The 10945-nt window shown below is 49.4% G+C and overlaps 1 protein-coding gene across 1 annotated transcript; it reads right to left on the bottom strand.

The window, feature by feature from the left end:
- Positions 1 to 7388: 7388 nt before the first annotated feature.
- Positions 7389 to 9850, bottom strand: LOC126688339 (uncharacterized). The gene is made up of 3 exons (XM_050383001.2): positions 8964 to 9850; positions 8277 to 8869; positions 7389 to 8197 (listed from the first exon to the last, which is right to left on the bottom strand). Exons 1-3 carry the CDS (start codon positions 9835 to 9837, stop codon positions 7541 to 7543), a joined length of 2124 nt encoding a protein of 707 aa, XP_050238958.1. The 5' UTR covers positions 9838 to 9850; the 3' UTR covers positions 7389 to 7540.
- Positions 9851 to 10945: the final 1095 nt, after the last annotated feature.

Raw genomic sequence — 10945 nt, 5'->3', positions numbered from 1 at the left:
GCTCACAGCCTGCCAGCAAGGCAGGTTTGTCCTTAAACCCTAACTATAAATAGAGGGTTTAAGGACAAACCCTAGGTAATTCTCTTTTTCTCAACTGAAAACTCACTCTTTTCTCTTCTTCTTCTTCCTCTACTTCAATACCTTACTTGAGCGTCGGAGCGAACGTCCGGTGACCCCCACCGGAGTTCCTTCTGACCTCTGTTTGCTTGTGGTGTGCAGGTCGGAAAAGCCTGGATCCTGTTTGGTGATTTATCACTTGGCGCCGTCTGTGGGAAGCCGTTTTGTATTCCCCTGTTCTACCCTGGTTCTCTTGACGTTGCTGATCAGATCTTGACAAGAAACAATGGCTGATGATCCTGTTTTGGACAGGGTAGATCCTCTGGGAACTACGGTTACCGATGCTAACTTGGTTGGTGGAGTCTCTGCTAGTGGTCGGACCTCTGTGATCACTGGCTTAACTCCTCCGGCGAATGCTCAGGTGGGAGGATCCAGGGCTTCCGGCAGTGGAGCTGGATTTGTGCCTTTATATGGGTTGGAAAACTATCCAAGGGCGAACCCTTTTGCTTCAGATGCAAGCCACACCCACTTATCAACCCCAGGAACCACCGTGCCTCAAAGTTTCCTCCACAATACCTTGTCTCCCACTCAACTCAACTTCCCGGTAGACGCTACACTGGTGGCTACGGGAACAGGAACAACTTCTGGGCAAGATATACCTCCGGCGGTCTTACAAGCTCAAGAATATTTAGAATACATGGCTCGCCAGCTGCACCAGGCCCAGCAGATGCACTTTGCAGTCATGTCCCAGTATTACCCAAGTTACAATCCCTCGGCTACCCCTGGGGTCCCTCCATCCCAAGCTGCTGAGTTTCAGGATGGTCGTCCTCCGAGAGAAGAAGGTCGGAGCGACCACCCACGACCCAGACTTAGGGGTCCCACAGAGCATCAAGCACCAAGAGGCGAGGATCATCGTGACACTAATTTGCCGAGAGACGAAGGTCGGCATGATCGCCCTCTGCCGAGAGACGAAGGTCGGCATGATCGCCCTCTGCCGAGAGTCGAAGGTCGGCATGATCGCCCTCTGCCGAGAGACGAAGGTCGGCATGATCGCCCTTTTCCGAGAGACGAAGGTCGGAATGATCCTCCTCCTCCTCGAAGGGAGGGGGTGCAAGACGAGAATCTACCACCGGGGACACAGCGCGGAGACGCTGGCTTGGGGAGGGGAGACCCAGACCCGGAGGCAGATCCTCTGCGGACCGCGAGAGCAGGAGCTCCACCGGTCAGGAGAAACGGGGCAGAAAGTGTTCATAGCTCGGGTGCAGCGTCACAGCATCAGAAAACTTTGCATGACGAGGTTACTCGTCTGGTCCAGGCCGAGCTAGATAGGCACAAAGGGCACAAGGCAGAGTCTCGACCTTTTACTACCTGTGGCATTGCTAGCCCCTTGTCAAAGGCTATATGGGATGACCCATTTCCAGATAAGTTTAAATATCCGCCCATTGACAGATATAACGGTAAATCCGACCCGATGACTCATTTAAGTTGCTTTCAGGTTGCCATGGGAGTTCAAAGTGTCTCGGACGCCACGGTGTGCAAAGTGTTCCCTTCAACGTTGAGCGATGCGGCGCAAAAGTGGTACCAGAACCTCAAGGAGGGCTCTATTACCAGTTTCAGGGAGCTCGCTATGGCTTTCAAAACTCATTTTGCCCCGAGTATCGAACGAAAGAAAAGATCCAGTGATTTGAAGAAATGCTTTCAAAAGCAGGGAGAAAGTTTGAAAGCTTACATTGCTCGGTTCAATGCCGAGGCGATCATGATAGAAGATTTGAACGATGATACAGCCATCGATGCTATGAAAGATAACACCAGCATGCAAGTCTTCCGAGACAGCCTGATCACCAACCCGGTTGACACTTACACCGAGTTGATGGACAGGGCTTGGAATTATATCAATCTCGACGAGGAAAGGCAGAGGAAGTCTTACGGGACGGCTAGCCCGGTTCCCAGTAAAACGCAGAATACTCAGGGATCTAACCGTAACCAAGATCGGTACCGACCTCTGAACGAGACTTCGGGGTACAGAGGTAACAAACCATTCAATGCTCAAACCAGTCCGCCAAGTACGGGGCCTGGTACTAAGCCAAGTTTCAGTATTGGAGGAGGAACGGAAGGATATGTAGATCGAGCAGGAGTACCGAGACAGTATGTACCACTCAATACTCCGAGGGAACAAATTCTATCTTGGATCAAGCACAACAACGAAGAGATTCGTTACCCGCCGAGGCTAGTGAAAGATGGAGACCGATCCAAGTTCTGTGATTTTCATGATGGTTATGGCCACGAAACAGAGGAGTGTGGACGTTTGCGAAGTGAAATAGACAAGTTGGTCTGCCAGGGTCGATTACAACATTTTGTTGTGGCCAAGGAGGGCCAAGACCGAGGAAATACGAGGGTCAACTCGGTCAGATCGGAGCCTGGGGGGAGTAGGGAGGCCCAATCCCCATCAAAGAAAACACAAGTCACGGGGGTAATTAACACAATCTCGGGAGGAACCTCAGAGTCCGAATATGGTCGCAAGCGCAGAAAGAAAAAGCAAAAGATGGTCATGTCAGTATCTACCGGGACGCCATGGCCTAACATTGTTTTCGGGCCAGAGGATGCGAAAGGAGTAGATTTTCCTCATGAAGACGCTTTGATTGTATCCGCCATCATTGGATCGAAATGGGTAAAACGATTGTTGGTAGACGATGGAAGCTCGGTTAACTTGTTGACTCTGTCAGTCTTTTTGACGATGGGAGGATCCAAGACTGACCTCAAGCCTGTGAATATTCCTCTCCTGGGGCTGGGGGGAGCTCCGGTTACCCCAGAAGGCATGGTCGAGCTGGATCTAGAGCTCGGCATCGAAATACCTCAGGAGGACGGAACAGAGGGAATCCTGGCGGAACCAACACGGAAGGTACGTTCACTGTTCATGATAGTTGACATGCCTCTTGCTTATAATGGTATTCTTGGTAGACCTATGTTGTATAGCACAGGTGCAGTGACTAGCATTCGTTACTTGATGATGAAAATCCCAGTGGAAAACGAGGTCATAACTATCAGGGGAAACCAAACCCTATCTAGGCAATGTTACATGGCCACTATGGGCAGCACTGTGGAAACGATGAACATCGATACACCCGAGCTGCTCATCAGAGAGAAAAAAGCTCAGAAACCCCGAGAAAACTTAGAAACGATTGAACTTACGGAGGGATCCGAGATGTATGTAAAGCTGGGGGTAGATTGGCCAGACGAGCACCGGGAGGCTATCATAGCTCGGATAAAACAGTACGTGGAGGAGTTCACCAACAAACCAGAGGATATCGGGGGGGTAGACCCTAAGATCATCTCGCACAAGTTGAATGTGGATGCGAAATGCAAGCCTGTCAAGCAAAAGAAAAGAACTTTCTCTCTAGAGAAACAGATTGCCATCCGAGATGAAGTGGAGAAGCTCTTGAAAGCCGGGTTCATCAGGAAAGTGGACTACCCTGAATGGCTGGCTAACGTAGTTTTGATCAAGAAGTCCAACGGTAGATGGAGGCTTTGTATAGATTTCACTGATCTAAACAATGCCTGCCCAAAGGACAGTTTTCCTCTGCCAAACATTGACCAACTGGTGGACGCGACGTGCGGATTTGCGGTCTATGCGTTTCTAGATGCTTCTCAGGGATATCACCAGATCCCGATGAGTAAAGATGACGAAGAAAAAACAGCTTTCACAACGGATCTGGGGACCTATTGTTACAAGAAGATGCCTTTTGGTTTGAAAAATGCTGGGGCAACCTATCAAAGACTCATGAATCATGTTTTTAAAGATCAACTAGGCAAGAATGTCGAGGTTTATGTGGATGACATAGTCGTGAAATCTAGAGGAATCGAGGAACATGCAGCGGACCTGGCAGAAACTTTTGAAAAGCTGAAAGGTTTTAACCTTAAGCTGAACCCGGAAAAGTGCGTTTTCGCAGTACGCTCGGGGAAATTTCTAGGGCATCTCATCTCGGAGAAAGGCATTGAGGCCAACCCAGAGAAAATCGAGGCAGTAATGAGCATGAAAGCACCCAGCTCGGTGAAGGAGGTACAAAAGTTGAACGGGAGAGTTACGGCGTTGGGCAGATTCATGAGCTGCTCGGCCAAACGATGTTTGCCATTTTTCAAAATCCTGAAAAATACAAAGAATTTCAAGTGGACAGAGGAGTGTGACGCAGCTTTTGAAGAGCTGAAGGCTTACCTCAGCACACCCCCGGTGCTGGGTAGACCTGAACCAGGGGAAATCTTATACTTGTATCTCTCGGTTAATGACGAGACAGCGGCGGCAGTCCTGGTGAAGGAGGATAAGGGTCTGCAAACCCCGGTTTATTATCTCAGCAGGGTCTTGAAAGGCCCGGAAGTCAGATACCCAAAAATTGAGAAATTTGCTTTGGCATTGAAGGTAGCGGCGGAAAAACTAAGGAGATATTTCGAGGCTCACATCATTGTAGTACGTACGAACCAACCTCTGAGAAAGGCGTTGCAGAGGCCAGAAATGTCGGGACGGCTAGTCAGCTGGTCGGTCCAGCTGGGAGGATATGACATTCGGTACGAACCAAGACCGGCGTTGAAAGCACAAGTACTGGCAGATTTCATAGCTGAGACCACTGCAAGCGACCAACCTGAAGAACCTGACGAACAACTCCTACGGTGGGTCTTAGAAGTCGACGGGGCATCAAATCTGGATGGATCGGGGGCAGGCGTAGTCTTGAAAGGCCCTCACGGAGTCGCACTCCGAAGCTCGGTAAAATTCGATTTCCCGGCATCCAACAATGCCGCGGAGTATGAGGCTCTGTTGATCGGATTGAGAATGGTAAACGTGGTCAAAGCCGAACACGTAACGATAAGGAGCGATTCTCAGTTAGTCGTTTGTCAAACTTTGGGTACTTTTGAAGCTCGGGATTCGGAAATGAGGAGATACGTGGACAGAGTCAAGTTCTTCTTGAACAAGATTCAGGAGCTCGGAGGAAAATGGGTAATAGAGCAAGTTCCTCGTTTGGAAAATCAAGAGGCCGATGTATTGGCTAAGGCAGCAACAGTGAACGAAAAGATACCAGGAGTCCATTTCTCTGTTCAAAAGCATTCCAGTATCGACAACTATGAAACCATCTTTCTAACTCAGCCGTTGGAAAACTGGATGCAAGGCATAGCCCACTACCTGATGGATGGAACTCTACCAGAAAACAGAGATAAAGCCTACAAAATCTTGCGACAAGCTCCGTACTATGCGTTCCTCGACGGAGTCTTGTACAGAAAGTCATTCACCCACCCGTGGTCGAGATGCTTGACAGCTGAAGAAGGGGAGTATGTGTTGAGAGAAATACATGAAGGTATTTGTGGGGCACACATAGCTCCTCGCATGTTAGCAAAGAAAGCAGTGTTGCAGGGCTACTACTGGCCCTTGATGGTCAGACAGGCAGAGGAGATAGTAAAGAAGTGTGAAAACTGTCAGAGGCACCAGAACATCCGACACGCTCCTACTACAGAGCAGTGCCCTATTACTAGTCCTTGGCCATTTGCAACGTGGGGAATTGACATCCTGGGGCCTTTCACGCCAACCACGGGGCAGAAAAAGTTCTTGATAGTGGCAGTAGATCACTTTACTAAGTGGCTCGAGGCAGAGGCAGTGAGCACCATCACGGAAGCTCGGATTCGGGATTTCTTCTGGAGACAAATTGTGTGTCGTTTCGGTATACCCAGAGCATTGGTAACTGATAACGGAAAGCAGTTCAACTGCCGAGCCTTCAAGGAATTTTGCAACGACTTGCACATTGACCTGCGCTTCACGTCAGTAGTTCACCCGCAGAGCAATGGGATGACCGAGGTGACCAACCGGACAATCCTAAAAGGGCTCAAGGCCAGGCTAGGGGAGTTCGATAGACAGTGGCTGGAAGAGCTACCGAAGGTCGTTTGGGCTTACAGAACCACGCCAAGGGCAGGCACAGGAGACACCCCGTTTTCTCTAACATATGGGTGCGAGGCCATGATACCGGTGGAAATCGGGATGCCAACTCTAAGGGTCCAGTTCTTCGATGAGGCAAAGAACGAGGAAGAACAGAAATTATGCTTAGACCTGCTGGAAGAGCGAAGAGAACAGGCAGCGCTAAGAATCGAAGCATACAAGCAAAGAATGGCTAAGTATCATAACAAGAGAGTTAAACCCTTGAGTTTCCAAGTCGGCGATCTGGTCCTACGACGGGCAGACATTGCTAAGGGAAATGCTGGAGTGGGAAAGCTCGAACCTAACTGGGAAGGCCCCTATCGAGTCACGGAGGTCGGACGAGCAGGAGCTTATAAAATAGCACACATGTCGGGCCGGGTGCTCCCGAGAACTTGGAACTCCCAGGTTCTTCGGAAATACTATCAGTAGTTACTTGTTTTCATTTTCAAGGTACCTAGGGGTTTTTTCACTTATGTTTGAGTTAGGCTTTTGTAAAACTCAAATATAAGTTTTTCCCCTCAATGAATAAAAAAGATTAAAAAGAATTCATGTCTTTCTCAAAACCCGAGCACTTTACTCGGTAAAAAATCCACGGGCTATGTGCCATCTACGGGCTATGTGCCACCAGCGGGCTATGTGCCATCCACGGGCTATGTGCCATCTACGGGCTATGTGCCACCAGCGGGCTATGTGCCATCTACGGGCTATGTGCCATCTACGGGCTATGTGCCACCAGCGGGCTATGTGCCATCTACGGGCTATGTGCCACCAGCGGGCTATGTGCCATCTACGGGCTATGTGCCACCAGCGGGCTATGTGCCATCTACGGGCTATGTGCCACCAGCGGGCTATGTGCCATCTACGGGCTATGTGCCACCAGCGGGCTATGTGCCATCCACGGGCTATGTGCCATCTACGGGCTATGTGCCACCAGCGGGCTATGTGCCATCTACGGGCTATGTGCCATACACGGGCTAGGTGCCATCTACGGGCAAGGTGCCACCAACGGGCTGCATGTCGCCTGCGAGCTATGACAATCCCGGGACATCCGGAGATAACAAGTTATCCGCGCCGAGCAACTGGATCAAGCTCGACCTATGAACAACTAAGAACCTACCCTAGCATTTTATATCCCAATTCTAAGTCAAGAGCCCACGTATAAAAACAACATAGAAACTAGAAAATTTTTACTACTAGAAGGAACTCGGAAACTAAGCTAAGTTAGCCATGAAAAAACTTCATTCAGAAAGATAACAGGCAAACCGGCAGGTAAAAAAACAAGATATATATACTAAGGTCAAAGTGACCAAACTTTGCAAAAATATGCCAAGCGTAACAAAGGAGCTCGGAGCTCAACATTACAAAAACAATGGAAAATTCATTCAGAAAAAACAAGTATACGAAAGGAAATATTCAAACTAGCAAAAAGAGCTCAAAGCTCAAACATCCCAAAAATTTACAAAGACAAGGAAAATTGTTCAAAACTATAAAACTAAAAACTAAATTGTTCAACAATTACAAAAACAAATTGCCTCAGTTTGGGCCCTCGCCCTGATCATCGGCCAGATAATCTTCAATATCTGCCGGTATGTCATAATCTTCGGGCAGCTCTTTAGCTCGGCGGTGCAGCTCCAGCACGTCCAGCTTGAAGTCCGAAACATCAACGTTAGCTCCAAACCGGCCCCTCACATACTCCCCGGCCTGGACCTCCCCGACATATAGCATTTTCCGGAAGTCTTCATACAGACCTTCTTCCCGAGCTGCAGACTCGGCGACTTTAGCCTCAGCATCTCCGACTCGCTTGGTGGCCTCCTCCAGCTTCTTTTTCTGGTCATCCACGGTGTCCCGGAGCCCTTTGCTCGCCAACTCATTCCGGCGCGTTAGGTCGGCCAGCTGCTTTGAAAAATCCTCTTTGTCAGCAGCCTTCTCGGTCTCCAACCGACCAACATCCTTCCGCAAAGACTCCAGGACTCCCAAGTCCTCGACACGCCGGTCCTCGGACTCCTTCAGCTGGTTTTCTAAACTTGCCACCAAGGAAGCCCCTTCCGAGGCCCTCCTCTCCGCCTCGACAGCTCGTTTCTCAGCATCCCGGAGACTAGACCTCGCAGACAGCAGAAGGTCCTTGGCAAGAAGGAGGTCAACCTCGTTCTTATTGGCGTTTTGGTCGGCCAAGTAAGACATCTGCGCAGCCTGCAATACAAACAAAGCATGATTCATGACTAGATAAAAGCAAAACACTTAGAAAAATTTTAGCCAGACTAAAAAGTACCTGAAGGCAGAGAGAGGAAACCGCAGCCAGCATATTCTCGGGCTTGTGCGTCTTGTAGTGGGCCAGATCTATGGGCAGCGTGGTCACCCGGGCTACGTCCCCCGCAATGGGCAGCTCGGTCAATGTCGCGCGGGCCCCATCGTTATGACGGCTCACCCACTCGGCAAAGCTGGTCCTAGTTATCGTCTGAGGACCAGGGGCGGTGGTGCTTGTATCAGAGGAGATCTCCGGCAGATCCGGGATCTCGCGTCTAGGCCTGTGAGTGCTCGGGCCACCTCCCCCAGGAGCTCCTTCCTCGGGAACCTCCTCAGCTCGCCTCGGTCCCACCACGGTCTCGGCCGACCCTAGGTCCACGAACGGAATGTCCCCCACGGGTTCTGCAGTAGGGGGAACATAAATCCCTCCGGGCAGTTGAACCCGAAGCGGGATAACGTGAATGCCAGCAGTCGAGGTCCCTTGATCACCCGCAACCCGCGGAGCCGAGGTCGCATCCGCAGCAGCTTTTGGAACAGACGGGGGCGCCGGAGTGGCAGCTCGGGCTGCCGGTCTTTTGCGTTTCTTGCTCGCGAGCTTGGCCACATCAATATTATTCACTGCAGGAAACAACCAACAACAATCAAAATAAAAACAAGCAAGTTCATAAAAAAAAAAAACAAACAACAACAACAGCACAATGAAAACAAGCACCAGGATCCGAACTCTTCCAGAATTCAAAAAACTTCTTCGGACAAAGATCATCAGCATGAGCTTTGTCCGCCACGGGAGAAGCATCCCGGAGCTTAATAATATCGGCCAGTTCCAGAGGGGCAGGGGTATGGAACCATTTTTCTGGTTTGTAACACTTGTCCTGCCAAGCAGTCACCATCCCCTCAAAGGCAGTCGGGTGGGTGATCTGGAAGTAATCCTCTTTGAAATCCCTTAAGGAGTCAGTTATCCCAGTAACTAAGCCTCCTACCACCTCTTTCCTCTCTCCTCGAAGCCGGATGTACGCGAAATGATTCCGATCTTTAAACGACAACAGGTACAAGCAGCAGAACAGTCGCATAGAATCTACCACCCCGGTTTGCCGACACAACTCCAGGAAGCAAGAATAATGCCGAACTCCGTTCGGATGAATCTGAGATAGCGGCACCTCGAAATAATTGCTTAAACGCTTGTACTGCTCCGAGATAGGGAAGCGGATCCCGGACTGGAGATGCTCCAGGGTCAGCATGATAGTGCCCTTCGGAGGCGCGTCGTTCAGCTTTTTCCCCTCCGGGATCACGGACAGTTGGTACTCTACCGGGATACCAAAAGTGGCCCTCACGGCCTCCAAAAACCCAGTCGTGCACCGAGACGCTTTAATATCACGATCATCAGGTCGGCCACTGGCATCCACGGTTGTGCTTTTCCCCTTTACTTTCTTCGGGACTTGAGGTTGGGAGGTCCCTACCTCCTCTGGCTCCGAGAAGTTAGCTCGACTAGAGCGAACAACGTGAAATTCAACAGACGCCTCAGCTGTCCCTTGATCATTATCATCATATCCCACCCCTTCCTCGCGATCTGATGGGTCACCCGACATACCTAAAGACACAGAAACCAGCTCGGATGAGACAAGCTTCACTAACAAAAATAAACTAGCTAAGACTCAAAGGTACGAATCAAAAGACAATTTTAGAGGGTGACACCATCAGAAACACGAAGACAACGAACTTGAATTTCCAGATTTTTGGAAATCCACACCCCAAACAAGAACATGAAAAACACGCATGAACCTCCAGATTTCTGGAAATCCATGTCTCACAACAAAATCACAGAGAAACAAAGGCATGAAACATGAAAATCCTAAACAGATACACTAACGCAAGGAAGAACTCAGTCAAAATATAAGAACATGCATCTAAACCAGAAAAACAAGAAACAAACAGCAAATCAGAAACACTCACTTGTGCAAAGGAACGAGGAATTCTGGAGAAGACGATCGTGAATACAGAGAGTATCTGGAAAACAGAGGCAAACACAGCAGATGAAGCTTCAGCAACCAGGAAACGAAGACTTGGAGAAGACAAAGAACAGAAATCTGGTGATTCGCAAGAACAGTTTTCTTTTTCTTCAAAGGCAGAGAGAGAACAGAAATGGAGAAAGGAAGCGAAAAGTCTCTCAGTTTGAAAAACCAAATTTATAACGGAAGAAAAGAGAGGGAAAACCAAAAGGCACCTCTTAAATTTTCTCTCTCTTCCCATTAAGCGTGACTCCTAGAAACCAGCACCAGCAATAACTGCTAGACACGTGGCTCAAATGTAAGAAGAAATACAACCGCCATCAAGGAAATCCATCCCACCAGCTGTCAGAAGAGACAACTCGACAGTCACGTCCTTTCACATAACCACATCAGCTCACCCATCTTTCTGACAAGAGGCTCGGTGTCAGAGATCACCCAAAAACAAAGCAAGCATGCCCGGACTCACGTGACCTAATAACTCGGATAACACTACCATCTCGGACATAAATATCCGACACACTGAGGGGGGACTAGTGATAACGTAGCACATCTAGTAGGGGCGAAGCAACCTCGCCAGGAACGAATATCACTAAGTCAAGCATTTCACCGACCTGGTAACAATGTCCGACCTTCTTGAAACCACAGAACGCATGACTTGGGGGGTCACCGGATCGATGGGAATTCAAAC

Source organism: Mercurialis annua, linkage group LG6, assembly GCF_937616625.2.
Source record: "Mercurialis annua linkage group LG6, ddMerAnnu1.2, whole genome shotgun sequence".
Classification (NCBI taxonomy): domain Eukaryota; kingdom Viridiplantae; phylum Streptophyta; class Magnoliopsida; order Malpighiales; family Euphorbiaceae; genus Mercurialis; species Mercurialis annua.
This window is presented reverse-complemented; position numbering and strand designations above follow the sequence as displayed.

Excerpts from the sequence above, each read along its gene's own strand:
- LOC126688339 (XM_050383001.2), bottom strand. The coding sequence starts at position 9,837 with ATGTCGGGTGACCCATCAGATCGCGAGGAAGGGGTGGGATATGATGAT. Across the intron at positions 8,870-8,963 it reads CTGGAAGAGTTCGGATCCTG|TGAATAATATTGATGTGGCC; the intron begins GTGCTTGTTTTC and ends TGTTTCCTGCAG. Across the intron at positions 8,198-8,276 it reads TTTCCTCTCTCTGCCTTCAG|GCTGCGCAGATGTCTTACTT; the intron begins GTACTTTTTAGT and ends TTTGTATTGCAG.